Source organism: Diabrotica undecimpunctata, chromosome 8 (genome assembly GCF_040954645.1).
Source record: "Diabrotica undecimpunctata isolate CICGRU chromosome 8, icDiaUnde3, whole genome shotgun sequence".
Lineage (NCBI taxonomy): Eukaryota > Metazoa > Arthropoda > Insecta > Coleoptera > Chrysomelidae > Diabrotica > Diabrotica undecimpunctata.
The window spans coordinates 122,239,393-122,259,092 of NC_092810.1; the positions used below are offsets into that span (position 1 = coordinate 122,239,393).

At 33.5% G+C, this 19,700-nt stretch overlaps 1 protein-coding gene across 2 annotated transcripts in view; it reads right to left on the reverse strand.

Annotated features, from left to right (window-relative positions):
* bark (C-type lectin domain-containing protein bark beetle) overlaps window positions 1–19,700 on the reverse strand; it is a 135,510-nt gene that overhangs the window by 65,442 nt on the left and 50,368 nt on the right. For both annotated transcript variants that reach the window (XM_072540876.1, XM_072540875.1), the window contains exon 2: window positions 2,227–2,390. In XM_072540876.1, the coding sequence (XP_072396977.1) occupies window positions 2,227–2,390 (164 nt within the window). The remainder of the gene's footprint in view (window positions 1–2,226; window positions 2,391–19,700) is intronic.

Consider the following 19,700-nt stretch of genomic DNA (forward strand, 5'->3'; position numbering starts at 1 on the left):
CAAATCAATGGATCTGACGATTAAACAATATGGAAGACATGGTGCAAACAGCGTAAAGTTAACATGGAAAATCAGGGTATGTGAACTTAGATTGGCACCACTTTAAATCAAGAAGAACAAACATTGAATGTTAGAAGAAACCTTAGAGCTAGTGGGAAAAAGAAGAGTTATACTACAACATACCACAAACATAGGAAACAACACTCAGGGAATAGCGGAGCTAAGTAAGAAAATAAAATGTATATGCATCAAAGATAAAAACTACCATATAAATAACGTGTGTCAAAGTATGGAGCAATATGCATACCAACATGAACTATTTAAACGAGATTTTGCCTGAGAGTTCACTACTTCAAGCCACAACTTCAAGCTATTCAAAATCATAATGGAGAAGTAAAAGAAGCACCAGCTTCAGAACAAAATAAACATACAATTAAAGAGACAGGACTAATCATTTTACGAGTAGAAGTAGAGAAGGCTCTCAACCAACTAAGAAACAAAAAAACAAGGGTAGATGGCATCCCAGCGGAGATTCTAAAAGCAGTAGGCAAAACTGGCGTAGATATATCATATAGATTACTAACTATATGTAGTAATTACAGAACCATTGCTCTTATTCCTCATGCAAGCAAAATCCTGCTACATATAAGTGCACAGTAAAAATAAACAACACCCATTCCGATCATTTCAGAACAGAGGCAGGTGTCATGCAGGGATGCATACTCTCGCCAACTCTGTTTAATATCTACAGCGAACACATTATGCGAAAGGTACTAGACGGATGGAAGGGCGGAATATCAGTGGGAGGGCAAAAAATCAATAACTTGAGATATGCAGATGACACTTTAATAATCGCGGCAAATCAAGAAGAAATGGAAGGCATAATGAGACGTCTGGAGGAAAAAAGCAAAACATATGGACTACAGCTAAATAGGAGTAAGACAAAGATCATGATAGTAGACAGAGCTCGGAATAATCTTCAACACATTAAAGAAATTGGGGGCTTTGAAGTAGTAAAGAGTTTCATATACCCGGGGTCCCTAATAACAAATGACGGAGGGTGTGACAGAGAGATCCGTAGAAGGTTGACTATTGCTAGAACAGCTATGATGAAACTGGTAGCAATTTGGAAAAATTCTAGCATAACAATACACACAAAACTAAGCCTGGTAAGGGCGCTCATGTTTCTGATAGCGACATATGCATCCGAAACGTGGACCTTAAAGAAAGCGGATAAAAATAAACTGGACGCTTTTGAAATGTGGGTATACCGCCGCATGTTGAGAATATCCTGGATTGATCATCGCACTAACGTATCGATATTAGAACAACTTAAAGTAAAGGATAGATTGCTTAAACAAATACAACAGAGATAATTGCAGTATTTTGGACACATTGCTAGAAGAACAGGTACGATGGAAAAACTGATAGTCGAGGGCAGAGTTGAAGAAAAGAGACCTAGGGGACGATCTCCAAGCCGTTGGGTAGATCAAACAAAAATACTGATTAACCAAGGGTTACATGAAGCCGAACAACTAGCCCAGGACAGAGAAGGATGGAGAGAAATCGTGAAAAAACTGTAAAGGCCTGATGGTGTCACCACATCCCAAAAGGGATTAGGACTGAGGAGGAGAAGATGATAATCAATGAACGACGAGGTTATTAAAAAAAGTTAACCGAGCATACCTAAATAACTTCCGCCACATAGCCAGAAAAACGGAGACTATGAAACTATTGATAGTATAAGGAAAGGTAAATGGCCGACGACCAAGAGGAAGATCTCCAAAATCATGGGCAGACCAAATGAAGACTCTGTTGTGAAAATACCTGGATGAAGCCGGTCATCTTGCACAGGATCGCAGCCTGTGTATTTGTATTATTTTCTCGGTGTTATTTTTATTTTTAACGACCTCTGGCCCAAAGTATAATATTTAATAATTTTTTGTCCTATGTATATCTTTTTTTATATCTAGAGCTTTTATTGTGATCAATATTCTCTGTGAAAAAAGAAGAATAGCTTTTCAATCATAAATATATGAGAAAACAAACTGGCCATATAAGTAAGAGTGGTCGAGATACAAAATGCAATAAAAAATCGTACGATCCTCCTAAAAATAAATAAAACACTATATTTATTAATATATCTTAGGTTGATTGTTTTTTTTTTATATCGATCTCTCATATATTGTTATCATTATACGTCGAAGAAAATATTATATTACTTACTTCCTAGAATTCGTACATATACTCCTCCATTGTCCATTGTGCTTGACTTGAACACGTCCTGCCAATATAGTTGGCCCATCCACCAACCGGATGTCAGGTAAAAGAACATTCTTAGATATTTTATCATCTTTTGTTGTCAATGTTATTCGTTCGTTTTCCGTTCCCTGAAATCAAAATAATTTTAAATTACTCAAAATGTGATTTAAGTCCACTATATTCAATTTAATATCGAAAGAGGTGATAAATTATTTGAATTCGATTTTGCCAAATTTGCTGATGATTATTTAGGTATTATTTTAGCTCACACAGTTGAAGAAAAAATGAAATTGGCGCTATTGAATTTAAATAGCATCAACATCAACGGTTTTAAACGTTCGATAAACTGTTTTGTAGAATTTTCTTTCTCACAAAATAAAAAAAATCTTGATGTCAATACTTATACCCATGAAGAAGCTATTAATAGGAAGAATACGAAAAACTACATAAACACACTAAAACAAGTAATAGAAAAAATCACATGAATACACTTGATATTGAATTCAAATTTCGAAAAAGTATTGAATACGGTGGAAACACGAACATAGTGGAAGACGTTCAAACCTTTAAATGGTCATTTAAATTCTCTGCCAATCAGAGGGGACAGACTCTATATGGCTCTATATGACTCTGAGATTTACAAACGACATACTGCTGACCAACGATATGAATCAACTGAACAGAAAATACGACTATCCGTATGCAACAATTAGCAAGGCAAATACAAGTCGGAGAAGAAAATAGAACATGTAGATTTATATGAAAACTTAATCTACAGAAACCAAGACAATCAGGTTAGTCGTCTTTCAAGATCGATACCTAAGTATTTTGTGTCATTTAGCATTGAGTGTGACTGGAGGGCATTCACCTCGTTTCATTGTGAAGGTTACATGTGTTGACTTGGTCTCAAACCTGAAGGTAGAGCTCTAAAACTGAAGTGGAAGATCAAGTGAATAGAGGAAATAGAGCCACAGGCTGCCTGAATGAAACAATATGGAGAAATAAAAATATCGGGAAAGAAACGAAAGAAAGTATTTACAAAACATCATGGTCAAATGGTCATCAGACCAATAATGACATACCCGGCAGAAACAAGACCTGACATAGAGAGGACAAAAAGGATGTTAGAAACAGCAGAGATGAAAACACTTGGAAAAATTGATAGTAAGACACTATGGGACAGAGCTAGTACAGATATACGACGTAGATGCAAGGTGGAGAACATCAAGAACTGGGTAAGAAATAGAAAAGTAGAATGGAACGATCATATAAGCCAAATGACAACAAATAGAGTAGTAAAGACTTCAAAAGACAGTTCCCCAATAGGGAGACGATCAGTAGGAAGACCACGAAAACGATGGAACGACAACTTACTGGAGGCACATTGAAAAACAGACAGAGTCATGTCTATATAAAAAGAAGAAGATTTGGTCTCATTTACTCCAATTTACGATTTTTTTAGGTAAGTTTCTATTTTATTTAGGTTTTTTTTATAAATTTTCTGATGCTTTTGTGGGACTAGAGTCCATGGCCAGTACTGCGGTGTCGTCTGCAAAAGTAGCAACTTCTGTGTTACTGCTGGATTGGAAGCCTGCAGTGAACATCAGGTATAAAATAGGTTCTAGTACGCTTCCTTGTGGAACAACTGCTTTTATAGGGTGGAGCTGAGTGTATTCATCGTGCTGCTTTACCAGGAAGTATGTATCTGATAGGTAGAATTTTAGTTGTGGAAAGAAAGGATATGGCAATTGTTTCTTAATATTATAAAGTAGGCCTTCATGACAAACCTTATCGAAGGCATGACTGACGTCTAGGAGGGCTGCTGAGAGGTAGGATTTACCTTCCAGGGTGTAGGAGTGTAGAAATTATGTTTAAATAATTCCAAATTGGTTGCATTTACAATTATGATTTTTTTCTACAAGGGTCGTTTTATACTAGGGGTCATTTTTACCCCTAAAAAATAAAAAGCAAACAAGGGCACAAGTCCAATTTTGAAGTGGAGGGTAAGTATAACCTAAATCTTAATTTTCATGCAAATCAGTGAAGACGAAGTATTCAACGACATTGTTTTAATCTGTTTTAATCTGTAACTAATCTAAGAGGTGATATTTAGGGGTTAAACTCTAATAAAATCTTAAGTTATGTTGTTTATTGTTAATTGACATTTATTCACTCTATTAACAGATTATTTGGATCAATTACTTGCTTTAATTTACAATTATACGATTTTTTTCTAATAGGGGTAGATTTCACCCCTAAAAAATAAAAATCCAACCAACGCAGCGGCACCAAAAGTCTAAAAGTGAAATAGAAAATCACGTTTATTTATTGGACTAGTAAGATATAGCTCAACATATAGGAAATCACATACACAAACAACAGAAATCGAGAATGACCAAAAATAAGATGAAGACATGACACAATCAAAGCTGTTGAAATACATAGAAAAAAGTAGGAGAAAGTTTTAGCGCAACAGTTGCTGTTGGGGATGCATTTAACCAGAATATGAGTACTTGGGACGGTGGGAAATAATTAGGACAAAAAATAAATCAGTTTCATGTTACCATTTTTTTGTGGAAGTTGTAAATCCAACTTATTAATAAATAGTAGCTAAGTGTATAATAAATATTAACAACGCAACTTAAGACATGCTCTGTTTTAAATTTTATCTATCTTTGTTTACACGCATTAAGTAACCTAAAAAAAAGCTCATTATGGACCAAAATGATATGAAAACGACATCAGTCATTTTGTTTTTTAAAGAGAACCACTACTTTTCTCAACGATGTTTATGACAAGATATTAACTATTTAAAATGCCATTAAGGAAAGATGAAATCGTAGCAATACTTTTATTTTCTATTTTTGCAATACCGGCGACGCAATTAACGAAGCAATAAAAATACCGGAAGAAGTGAACGGTTTGTAAACTTGTTGGAAAAAGTTAATAGCGAGTGACTTCTTCGCTCTGATGAATAATTTTCAGAGCGTTTCTTCGTTCCACACGAATATTTTTGCACTAATTTCTGAAGAAACCATTTTTTATGATAAGTATCTTCATTTGTGCTTATAAAATAATTATTTTAATTTATTTTAATTTAGAATAGTAAAAATTTAAAAGATAAAAAAGTATCCGTTAATGACACTCTTTAAACTATTTATAGAAAAATATTAACGTTATATGAAGAAAAAATTTATGAGAATATCGAAAACTCAAAGAAATAACGAGAATATTCTAATAAACGGAACCAACGTCGAACAAGTGGACAAATATGCATATCTGGTGATTACTCCACAAATGATTACATTCAGGAGATCAAAATCAGAATAGAAAAGTCTAGAGCAAATTTCAACAAAATGAGAAGAGTGCTATGTACAAGAGATTTAAAATTGAAACTAAGAGTTAGGTTGGCGACTTTGTTTTATGGAATGAAATCTTGGACCTTCAATGCGACATCAATGAAAAAACTGGAATCATTCGAGCTGTGGGTGTATAGAAGAATTCTGAAAATATCGTGGATAGAACACGTCACAAACAAAGAGGTTCTGAGAAGGATGAATAAAGAAATAGAAATTTTAAATACAATTAAAACAAAAAATTGGAATATCTCGGACATATTACACGTGGAGAGAAATACACCTTGCTCCAAATGCACTCCCCGATTATACAGGAAAAGATCCAAGGAAAGAGAAGCATAGGGAGGCGTAGAATGTCATGGCTGCGCAACCTGAGAGAGTGGTACGGATGTACATCAAATGAACTCAGAGCAGCCGTCTCAAAAGTCCGAATAGCTATGATGATTGCCGACCTCCGCCGCGGAGATGACACTTGAAGAAGAATTAGCGTTATAATGTACATGAAAAGATTATAGCATAACATATTGAAGAATACCCATGTTTTATAGCTGGACTACTTACTATTATATTGACAATATTGTCTCATTAACATTATTCAATACCACTTTTTCTCAGAAGAAAATCATGTAAATCCAAACTAGAAAGAATTAATAAAGGCATCAGAAGAATGCCCGTAAGAGAAACAAACTATAGTCGATAGTATACGCCTGAACAGAATAGGTGAAGGCCAAATATAAAAATGACTGATTTTTATGTTTGGCCTAACACAGGTGTAAGGGTATTGCAATGATCGTTAGTGTATTCGATCATGTATAGACTGCACGTACGGCCGGAGTTTTTTTGAGATCAAGAACTTTAACTGGAAAATTAGAGAGATCTAAAGAAAGCCTCTTGTCAGGAATTGTAGTAAGCATCAGATGCAGTAGCAGAATTGCCTGGGGTGTTATCAGTAGATCTGATTACTGAGGAAAGGACGAATCATTGGAGATAAAATGCAAAAGAGAGGTTGCATTTCACGAAAACGAAAAAAAGAAAAAGAAGGAAGGCCCTCAGGACTAGGTGTCTTATCACCAAGACACTCAGGACATATGTGGGCCATGAACACGATAGGATAAACTACGATTTGGGTTAGGTTTTTACGGAGCATGGTTGTTTCTGCTCCTACCTGAAACGGATTGAGGTGAAGGAGACTTACTGGCGTGTACTTTGCCAAGGAGAATATGAATATACTGCGGAGTATACTCTGTCAATGCTCGATAGTAGAGTGAGATGGGCTAAGGTGAAGGTATCACAATAGAGTTGTTGGTTGAACTAATGCTCCGTAGCGAGATTCGAACTTTGTGAATAGTATGATTGATATGGGGATCAAAGAGCAAGATACATTGGCGAGGGAGCAAAATAATGCAATCAGAATATTGCAGTTTTATAATAGACGAAAGTAAAGTAGAGTAGAGTAGTAAAATTGATGCGATGGAGAACGAAAGAGAACGTAGAGGTAGCATGGTGAAGTACGCTAGATATGTTTTACACCCTGTCCTTCTTAACAGGTGGAAGTTTTAGTGGGTAAACTACATTTTCCTTCGGCATGAGCCACATGGTGTTTTTTCTTGGTGGGTATAGCTGCAATAAAACATGCCATTAACAGCTAGTCTATTTCGAGCTACTTTAGACCAAGTCATTATTGCCAATATGATCGCCAACGTTCGATAATCGGACAGGGTACTGAATAAAGACGAACCATTAATAGAGTTTTGTCATATTCCCATCATCTTTTGCCAACCATGTCTATCGAAGTCAACCTCTTCTCGTAAATTTTGGCCATTTATCGCTCCTCTGAAGTTCTCATTCACTGATATGCATGGTCTACACCATTTTCTTCTTCAAAGAAATATTCTTATAGTTCATCTCTCGTCAAATATTCTTAATAAATGTCCAAACCACTTTAAGGACCGTTTTTATATTCGGTCCACTACTTTTGCTTCTACTTTTATTCGAGTTATTACTTTCTCATTATGTCTCCTTTCTATTCTTAATATTCTTGCGCTTCTTCTTATATAATTCATGTCTATTACTAAGAGCCTTCTTTCTAGGTCTGCATTAAGAGTCTACACTTCTAACCCCTAAGTAAAAAACCACCGTTTTCGTTGCCGCTGTTGACTGAATACGAATACATTTTTTGTTATATGATATTTCTCTATTCGATGCTTGGTTCTTTATGTCGCGTTAGCTTAATTGTCAACAACCTCGTGTAAAATTGCATTTCTTTTTTTATTAATTCCTTTATCTCGTCAGACAGCTATTCTTCTTAGAAATATGTATTTGATGCTATCATGTTTTAGGAGAAATAGTTTATATTTTAGATTTCTTCCAATATCTACTACTGCATTATTCTATTTTTCGGTTTTTGTGGCGATATTCTGAAATGGATAGATCAGTTTGGATTTAATTAAATAGCGATCAGATCCACAATTAGCTCCACGTGGTATAGCTTCTGATTTTTGTCTTGTGATTATGTAATACACGATTGATTTTTGGTATTGGTAATTGGTATTGGTATTGTAAGGTGAGTCATTTCCATTCGTATCTGAGTATGTTTTTACAAGAAAATGGTTTTTTAACAACCTTTCGATGATGGAGACAAAGGTGATTACAAGGTTAGCAGTAATCTACTGGAAACCTAAAATCTCCTTTGGGGCTTCATTGAAAGGCAATAAAATGCACATAATTCCATTAATTAATTCTATGTCTGCACCACACATTATGTAAGGGGTCATTAGTGCAAACCTTTGAAGCATATAGTAGATGGAATTCCATCTAGTTGGTATGGAGTGTATCAAAAGTTTTTCCATATGATTTTTCCATAAACACGTTCCTACGTCTGGCAAAAGTGACTATGGTTTTAACTTTGGTAATTAATATTTTTAATACCGCATTGATTACATCATCTAGGCCATCTATAACAACTAAATTACATGTGTGCAAAACAATGCAGGTTTTTGTCCTCTCCGAGCAACTTCCTCACTTCAACCACCATATTCGCTTCATTATCCGTGCAGGCGCCTACAACTCTAGCCAGAGGGATGCTGAATTCTTCAAAGAGCTCCTTCATGGTTAAGCAGATATAATCTACAGTATGTCTCTCCCGAAGGCGTCGAACACTTAACACCATTGTCTCAAGGCTGTTATTTTCTTGAGGATACGTTCTCCGTTTTCTCACCGGTTATTATTTTAAAAAGAAAAAACCAGTTATAACCGAGACAAGAAAAACCACCGGAAAAACCGATTATTGCCGAGTAAAAAAACTGGAGTTTTTGGTTACAACCGATAGATTTTTCCCTAATTGAAGATGCACTACGACAAATCCAAACCTAAAATAATATGCTATTTTGAGTTGATATAACCAAAACTGCTAAAATATAAACGTCTAATTAATATGCTTCTTGTTTCTGTATTCTAAGCGAATCGTCTGTTTAAACTTCATCCACCTGCATCAATGTTCAGGTTGTCGCTTCACCTTTTTCGGGGTCGGTTGGCGATTTATCTCCCAGCTACTACAAGAATGTTGGGATAAGTGAATCAAAAAGGAAATAGAACAACCAATGAACGATTTAATGAAACTCGAGACTTGTTTTAGAGTGGGACGTTCATGCCTAAATAACATAATTTTTAAAGACAAATATTAGAAAAAAGATAGATGACTCAAAGAAAGTTTGCGTAACAAAAATGTAAAATAGTTGTCATCAAATAGAAGACGATGAGGTAGACCTACAAAAAATTGGATATCATATGTATAGAGAAGAATAACAGAAATGTATCTAAATGGGGCTTGAGGGAGTAGTCAATCTTATATATCTAGGCTGTAATATGAATCAAAAATGGAGCTCAAGGACAAAAAAAAGTGAGAGCAGCTAAAGTACCTTCCAGTCTTTTTACATTTTTAATATTAAGAAATATTTCAAATGTGGATATTCGAATGAATATTATAATTAAGAGGTCATAAAGGATAACATCCGACTCAGAATAGGCAAAGACAAAGAAATAGTTAAGAAAATAAGATTCCTTGAGCTGGAATATTTAGGATATGGCATAATGCTTCCTAAAAAATATGAATTATCACTCCCGACGTCGAAAAAGATCTAGGGAAAACGTAGTCACGGAGAAGATGAACCCTTTACATCAAAAATCTAAGTAAGTAGTATAAAAATATAACAACTACCCTGTTTAAGACTGTGAATAAAATATGCTCATGACTAATGCAACAAAAATGGTCCACAACAATGTATAGTGGCCATACTAGTATAAGAAGATAATATTATTGTGTAAATCTTATTGTGCAAAATTTAAGCACAGAAAAATCAATAAACTGAAAATATCTATTATTTACTTTACTATTAAAAGTGTATAAATCGATATTTGAAAAATGGTAAGAAAACGATCTCATGAAAGCCCACAACCACAATGTAGGTAATTCTAGACAAAATCGATGTTAGAATTTGTATAAACGCAACTCTACTTTTCAGGTCAACGGCACTCTGTGATACACTACTGCACTGCTTACAGAAAACGAAGAGAACTCATAGCTTTGAAGGAAATTCTAATCGTTATGTTCTCATCATTTCGTTTGACGTTCACCTTCGTTTGCCGTATAAAGGATATTGACTATATAAAGCGAGTTGGTTATTTTTTAACAAATTTATTGGTTTTACTTTTATACAAATTTCAATGTATTAGCTCGTTTAGAATAAATTACATTTGAATCATGTAAGTTCCAATTTGATTAGGCTCACGACAAATGATACTTATCACAAATGGCAATGAGCAAATTTATAAGATTTGAGAAAATCAAATAATATAATGTCAAATGTTAAGTAATTCTGCTAATTTTATATTACAATTCTCACACGGTATTAGAAAGGTATTTGACTACAAAACCCAATATATCTATATGTATATATATATATATATATATATATATATATATATATATATATATATATATATATATATATATATATATATATATATAAGCCAGCCTTGCACATTCTTATATCGATACTCAAAAGAAGCTTACAATAGACAAAAATCATCCTTGCGGTATTCGTAGACAACGAGGATGCATTTAACAATACGCCTATCAGACCTAGGTTGTATACTGATGTGGAAAAAATCAATGAACTACATACAGGTCAATTATAAGAGTGCTTCAATGCAGAATAATGCTCGCGGTGAGGTATGAAAGGGGTATCACCTTAAGCGCAACTAAGTGATGCCCTCAACGAGGAGTAATATCACCAACACTACCGGACATAGTTGATGATAATCCTATCCTCGAGTTCGGTACCCAGGGGATCTAGATTCTAGGCTTCGCAAAAAATATTCTGATATTACTAGAGGAAAATTTACAGGGTCTGTCTCGCTCGGATTAGTTGCTTTATGCCCTACATGATGTTTGAAAGAGAACTTTACAATTAATCTTTCCAAAATCAAGTTAAAAGCCTTCACGAATAAAATAAAGCAAAACGTGGCTCTAGAGGAACTTTTGTATTATATATACATATTATATAATATTATATATTATATATAATACTCTCTAGAGCCAGACAAACTTCAGTAAGCGAGGTTTAAACAGGATCACAAAAAAGGTGACTGCCACATAAATTATTTGCGAATGTGATTCGCTTACTGATCTGAGGCGGGCATACACCGGCCAAACAAAATTTAAACAGGAAGACAAACCTTCAATCTTCGTTGAAGCTAGGACTTCTTGATACATTTTGATGGGAAGACAGGATTCGGTATCGTGGTCTTACGACCTGAGACAACCAGAGTGCCAGAAACTTCTGAATCTAGTCGAAAAACAAAAGAAGAAGAAGAAAATACAATAGTTTGCATCCGTCAATCAAGGATAATTAGCAACGGTAAAACAAATAGACCAGTCAAATGATGAATTAAAGGCGCTTAATGTCATTATATTTGAATTTGGATTATTGCGAGGTCAGCAAGCATATCGAGAAGATGGAGGGCTATAGAGCTATAATGGATGCGGCGAAGACTTACCCCGAGTTCTAAAGCCAGTCAAGAAGAAGAAACAAGCATATCAGCAATGAGCATTTTCATTAGAATAATATTGAATCTGTAAGCGACAAAAGGCTACCATATCGACTTTGATATTGTAATTCGAAATTCTATATAAAACGTCAGGAAAAAACCATTTTGGACCACAACAACTATACACACAGATATACAACCTATTTTTTATTCAAAACGAAAAAAAGCATCAACAAATTCATCCACCTATAAATTTTATGCGAATATTTTTGTCATTCAAATCAGATTCCTTATCAAACGTCTTTTTGAGATCATTAAAGTATGCATAGACATCGCTGTTAACATAATGTACTCTTTGGATCAGAATTTGTATGCTAAACAATGTATATTTCATGGCCAAACCGTTTCTAAACCCAAATTGTCTCAGTAAGCTTCTAAAAAATACGCGAATAAATAATATTTAGAGAAATCTGTAGCATATGCTAATTAGACTAATTATGCTGCGTTATTTTCAATTTATTATATTTTTATTTTATGGGGGTGGTACACATCTTAATTCGAATTATTCTTGTGGTATTTTCTCATTCTCATGTTGTATCTATTTAGCCAGTTAGTGGGGCATATTAGTTATTATAGGAGAGCGGTTTACCCCTAAAAAGAAGCTTTAGAAACGGAATGTACCGACCGATTTTTTTTTACCTTTGTACCTCAAAAAACCTTTTTTAATTGGATTTTACATATTTTTTTTTCAAGTTCAAATCTATTTTTTTTTTTAATTTTTTCATGTGGGCCGAAATTATTATTAACAAATACCTTATAAGAAAAAAAGCAATTTCGGCATATCTCGTCAAAGTAAATACTTTTTCTCTCTTGGTAATTAAAAAAAAATATATATTTTGACAAGGTTAAGTGGTTTCTATCTTGCTGAAAACATAGTTTTAAATTTAAACAAAGATTTCTACGCGCACCCGCGTGCCTGTATCGCTGCAACCGTAATACACGATTAGCGATGCGATAGATTTCTCGAAATGCATATTGGCCAATCAATATTATACAAACCATCGACAACATCTACTTCCATAATCTAATACAGTGTATACCAGTACAAAGCTTAGTCAGACAGGGTGACTCGTTAAGCCCACTTCTCTTTAATATAATAATGGACGAAATAATACAAGCAGTACGTAAAGGTCATGGTTACAGAATGGGGAACAAAGAAATCCAAATATTATGTCATGCAGACGCCGCCGTATTAATTGCCGAGACAGAAGACGAGCTTCAAAGATTAACACATATCTTTAATACAACAACCAAGAAATACAATATGATACAGATGTAAAATCAAAATTGATGGGAAAATAATAAAGCAAGAAGCAAGGTTTAGATATCTGGGAATAGATACAACTAGTTACGGAGATGTTGAAGAGGGAGTACGACAAGAAAGCTTAAAAGCAAGTAAAGCGGCGGAATCTCTTAAAGATACAATCTGGAAGAACAAACATCTAAGACAAGATACAAAAACAAGAATCTATAAAGCAGCGATTAGACCTATATTAATATACACGGCGGAAACAAGACCAGACACATCTAAAACGAGACGACTACTGGAAACAACAAAGATGAAAATACTCCGACGAATATCAGGCAAAAGTCTGTTGGATAGGGAGAGAAGTGAAAAAATAAGAAGAGCATGCAATATAAAAGACATAAATGGATGGGTGACAAAACGGAAACAGGAGTGGAACGAACACATTAGTAGAATGGCAGAGGATAGGATAGTACGAATAGCACGAGATAAGTCACCAAATGGACGAAGAAGTATTGGCATACCAAGAAAAAGATGGTGCGACAATTTAAACAATTTAGGAGGCTAATATTGAAGAAGAAACAGGCTTTAAAGCATACATACAAGAAGGAAGAAGAAGAAGAAGCATATTCGAAATATTTGGTTCCATCTTTTCAGCAAGATAGAATCCATTTATCCTTCTCAAAATATTCTTACTTATACTTGCAGGTTTAAAGATAATAAAGCTTTTTATAGAATTGCAATTCCTTTAGTAGTTTAAGAAAAATCCAAAAAATTACTAATTAAGGCATTTTTTTAACAAAAAATTGCAAATAACTCGAATGCTTCCTTAAGCATTTTTCGAAAAATTACCAAAATAGAAAAAGTATTTATTTTGATGAGATACGCATAAAAAAATTTTAGTCGAAGCGATTCGGGAAATTATTTTTTTGTTATAAGTTATTTATTAATAACAATTTTCGACCCACTTGGAAAAATTTAAAAAATGTACATTTGAAGTTGAAAAAATTTATAAAATCAAATAAAAATGGTCTGGTGCGGTAGAAATGCAAAAAATATTAGTCGGTTTATACTCTGCTTAGGTATAAACTGATCGGCTATTATTTCTTTATAAGTTATTACTCCGTAAAAGTATTTCTTCGTATAGTTCATCTGTACTCTGTACCGTTATTACTTCGTTTTCTTATTGCTACGCACTTTTATATTGCTACGCTCTTTTTTCCTCTTGTATTATCAGTTATCACTGGTCCGGTAAATCACGCAATATTGTCTGCTATTAGTTGCAGATCATTATTAAAAAACTACTCCACATATTCCTTCTGTATATTTGGTTTTTTATTATTTTTCATAGTAGTTGTTCTCGTTTTAAAGTAATAATAGATTTTGACATACCAACATTTAGTAGATCTACTCAATGAAACCTTTCTTGCATCCTATTCAATCTAGACGTAGAATATATTATCAACATAAACTTAATGGTAATAATAGTAAACCAGAATTTAGAAATCGTCGCATCTGCAGATGATATCAATATTTAGGTTGCATACAACGGCAAATGTTAGAGTCATTCTCCTATAGAAAAATCTGCCATCACGATGGGTGTCAGCGTGAATTTTGATAAAAAAAACAGGAGAAAAATATACATAGAACACATCTCAGAATTTACATATCTAGCAACTCTATTAGATAAAGATCTCTATCTATCAAATAGGAGCTACACAACGCCAGATCTACAAAACATTGATAAGACCAATGTCACCTATAGTTCAGAGACTCGAGTGAATCACAACTGGCAGCAGCAATTTGTTATACTTTTCTCTATACATTAGTTATTATTTTCCATTGTTTAAATCTTTTATTTCTCGACATTTTTTGTAATCATATATTTTGCTTCTTTTATTTTTTTTAACATAGTGGAGCAGCAATGACAGAACAGTTAACCATATTAATTAACAAAATTATAAAATACAATAAAATATTGGAAGAATGAAGATCTAGCGAACTAATTCTACTATTCAAAAAAGGAGATTAAAAACAGCCAGAAAACTACAGAGGTATAAATTTGTTCAATACTGCCCTAAAACTTACAACTCAAATTTTACAATAACTAATAAATCAGAGGATAAGTTTAGCAGATGAACAGCAGAGTTTTCGTACTGAAAGATCCTGTTCGGATGTGATATTCGTCATAAAGTAAATGATTGAGACATCACTAGAGTATAACAGATCAGCGTTTCTGTGTCTAATTGACTTAAAGAAAGCATTTGACAAAGTAGGCCTTACAGATGTAATCCATCTTCTGTATAATAGAGAAGTTGCCCCAGATAACATAAAATCAGAACCTATCAGAATTTACAAAACCTATAGACAGGGAACTCATTGAGCCCTATGCGTTTCAGTTCAATCATGGACAAAATCATCAAAAGTTTTAACAAAGGAAGAGGATACAGAATGGAAAACAAAGAAGTAAAAATCCTCTGCTATGCTGACGACGCAATATTGATAGCTCAAGATGAAGATAATCTGCAAACACTAGTCCACAGATTTAACATAAAAGCAAAAAAATTTAATATGAGAATCTCAACTCAGAAAACCAAAACAATAGTAATCAGCAAATAACCAATCAGATGTAAAATAGAAATCGATGGCATCCGTATTAAACAAGTAATGGAAATAAAATACCTTTTAAATTACACTGTCCAGATATGACAGGACACTGGCATGATGCCTTAATAAGACTATATGGCGAAACAGACACATTAACACTGAGATGAAGTCAAGAATTTATAAAGCCAGTATAAGACCAATAATGACATATGCCTCAGAAGCAAGACCCGACACAGCCACAACGCAAAGGCTACTGGAAACGGCAGTGATAATAGTACTGAGAAGAATTACAGGAAATACGATGAGAGAACGAAAGAGAAGTGAAGACATTACAAGAAAATGTAACGTACAGTGTGTAAATGAATGGACACAAAATAGAAAAAAAGAATGTAATAACCACATAAGCAGAATGGGGGAGACCCGTTTGGTCAAAATAGCAAGAGATAAATCACCCACCGATAGAAAAAGTATTGGACGACCGCGCAAAAAATGAAGTGAAGTATGGACAACCGTCCATAGAGGTATCAATCCGCCAAAAGCAAAATTTATTATAAAGATGAAGAAGAAGAAGCAGAGGCTGTGAGTTAATCTCTCTTCCACCAGCTGCATAGTTTGGTTATTCATCTCCCTGTAAAAGTAACACATCTTTTTTAATAGTAACAACAGTATTTTCATCTTGATTCACCTTTGAATTACTTTGCAATCTTTTTTGGTTAAATGTAGCTCCTTGCTGCATAATTCATTTTTAAAAAATTTTGGTGTCTGCTTTTTATGTTGTTTCCGTTTTTGTATACTCCTCTGTTGAAGCTTTAATTAATTTTTAAAAGTAATAATACTGACGTATATAATATTTAAATATACAATATTTAGGTCATCCTAAATGATGAAATACTATTAAAAAAATAAGAATTTCTGATATTGTTACTTTTTTACTACAATTTAATTCTAGTAACTTTGTAAATAATGAAACAGACTTCTACTTTTATGATTCCCGCTCGACAAAGAGTTTACAACATCTCCTTGTATCACGTCTTTTATAAACGTCTAAAACGTTAATCAGATATGCGTTTAAATGTAGTTCAGGAAACTCAAACCGAGAATAACAGTCTCCAACAATGAAAGAGATCTTGATGAGATCATTTCCCAGGAAGTAACGGAGCTTTTCGAATTTTTATTTATTTCTATTACCTTTATTTGTGGTTACGGATAATTGAACATTATTTAGTGCTCTGAATTAATAGTACAAAGCTCTTGAGGAAACGATTTATACAGATCCGTATTAGACGTAAAGTACAACTTAAAAATAATTGTGAAAGGTTTAAATTTAGATTTTCATGTAAAGTTTATAAAATCTGCTCATAACCTTAGTAGCTGATGTGTTTACTTGAAATAAAAAAAGTTTATAAAGGGCGCCTGTAAAGGGGTGGGTGATAAAAAATAGATACGGTACTTATTCCAAAAATTGAATCACATTTGTACTGCTGTAAAGACTCTACATAGGGATATAAAATTAATCTATTTTACTTCCCGTAAGATTATTTAGTTTATGTTTTGTTTTAATTTAAACTCTTTTGATATTTCTAATCAGAGAATTTACCGTCATTGTCATTCATTCATTTAAGTCAGCCGCCGAAGAAGATAAGCATTCTATAAAGGGTGATTTATAAACTTTACGTTGGCGTTGGCGCTGGCGTTCGCCGTTGACCTTGGCGCTGGCTATCATATACTGCATTTATAAACTTTCGGTTGGCGTTGGCGTTAAAGATCATTTCTAATCTTACATTTTTGATTTGGTATTATTAAATTTTGCTTGAAAACGAATACAATGGAAAATGAAAATGCTTTGCCTTTGTTAGGTGCAGTGGCACTTATACACGATACTTTGTATTCGAGCAACACTGAGCCTTCGAAATAAAAGACAACGTCAATACAAACGGAGGCCCATTAACCAGAACAGAAACACCAGAGGTAATTTTAATTATTATACAAATATAAAAAACTGGGATACATAGCAGTTTTTTTAAATATACCAAGATGCAGGTTCCAGTATTTGAAAAATTACTGCAAAAATAAATGTAAACTATCGCTCTAATGGAATTTCTAATATATAGGGAATATAAATTAAATTATTGACCTTTTCTTGCAAAAATGCAACAAACTTTTAACAGTGGCAAAGCTGTCATTTACTGAAATGTGTACTTAATGAGTTTTTCTTTATGATGATAAACTATGATATCAGACGATATTATAGTTTTTTTTTCTGAATTTAAATATGAATTATATCTTAAGTAGTAACTCTCCTTGTTTTATTTATTTAAGAGTAACAGATACAGGTAAAAATAAAAAAGAAAAAGAAAATTTTATTAATAAATACATATATACATTAAACTTAAAACTAGGATTCACTACCATGTACAGACTAGCAATAAATTGGAAAGGTTAAGAAATCAAACTTACAGCTACAGTTCCTTATATCTAAATAATGTTTATATTCTATTAAAATAATTGTCTACAAGCTCCCTTCGAAAATCCCTAATAGCATTATTAGGGACTAGTGCTGCAGGTATATTACCATTTTGTATAAGCTCTTCAAACTCTTCTGCATTAATATTATCAAGAGGAGGTTCAGGTTCCCCATTTAATTGTGCAATATTATGCAAAACTGCAGTTGCAACAATAATATTTAAAGTTGTTTGAAGTTTTAAACGACAACCATATGCCAAAATAGGAAACCTCCTCTTCCAAATACCAAATGTGTTTTCCACCTTTACCCTGCTTTGAACTAAGCTAATGTTGTATTGCCTTTCACCTTCGGTAGTTGGATTTAAGAAAGGAGTCAGTAGATAATTGTGCACCATATATCCGCTATCTCCTAAAATAAAAATTATGATGGTAAAATGCTGTAAACATATTTTATTTTGGCCCACAATATTTTTTATCAAGGGTGCAACATGTTTGTAGGATTTATGATGTATCAAAGTAAATTACAGTAGATTAAAAGTATAGATACCTAACAAGATGCTGTTTCCAAATTCTCCTTCTTCAAATCTCTGTTTTATCCTGCTATTATTGAAAATTGTTGAGTCATGGGCAGAACCTGGCCATCTAGCTACTATGTCTTGAAATAAAAAATTTGCACTGGCTACTGCTTGAACATTTATGGAAACATATGATTTTCTATTTCTATAGATTTCACCATCTTCTCCCCCTACAAAAACATTTCATTTTGCAATGGTTATTTTTTGAATTTTGATTTATATTTACCTGGACGAATTATTTTTACATGACAACCATCAATCGCCCCAATGACTCTAGGAAATCTAGCAATGTGGTAAAATTTCTGTTGTCTTTGATTTATGGTTGGTTCGGTTTGTGGCATCTTAATATAATTAGGCCGTAAAGATGCCAAGCATCCTGTAACTTTCTTCACAATCCTAGACATAGTAGATTTGTCAGCTTCTATAAAATCACCTATTGCGACCAAATGTGTTCCTGTCGCATACAGCCTAAAAGTTACCAATAGTTGATTGATGGGACTGAGGGAATTATTCCTGTAAATATAAGTACAATCAAAGCAATCTCACTTTTGTACTTCTACTTGATATCATTTATGTTCTTTTTTTTAAATTTTATTATTATTTATTTATAATAAATAAAGATTTTTTTACTTACAAATTATGCATATATTCTAATTGTGGTTCCACAATTTCCAAAATATGCAGGACACGTCCTTTTGTTAGACGAAATCGTACAAAAAATTCTGCATCCCCGTATTTATCAAAGGGATTATTACGAACAAATACCTTACGAGGGATATTCGCAAATAGTGGTACATATCGTTCTTCGTCTACAATGTCGACATTGTCTACTAAATCCACAAAATTAATATCCATTTTTAATATAAAAGTGTATCTGTATTTCACAACAAAACTGTCAATTTTTTGAGGTTAGATTGCTTATCTTAAATTCAGACAGCAGCTTAAGCTGAGAATAACGGGGACTTGAGATTAAGATAGGTTTAAGCTGAAAATCGAACTAAGACTCAATGGTGCAACGCGTATGTTTCGTAAGTGGAGCTTAAGGCGCGTCTTAAGCTTAAGATATGTTGGTGCAACCAGGCA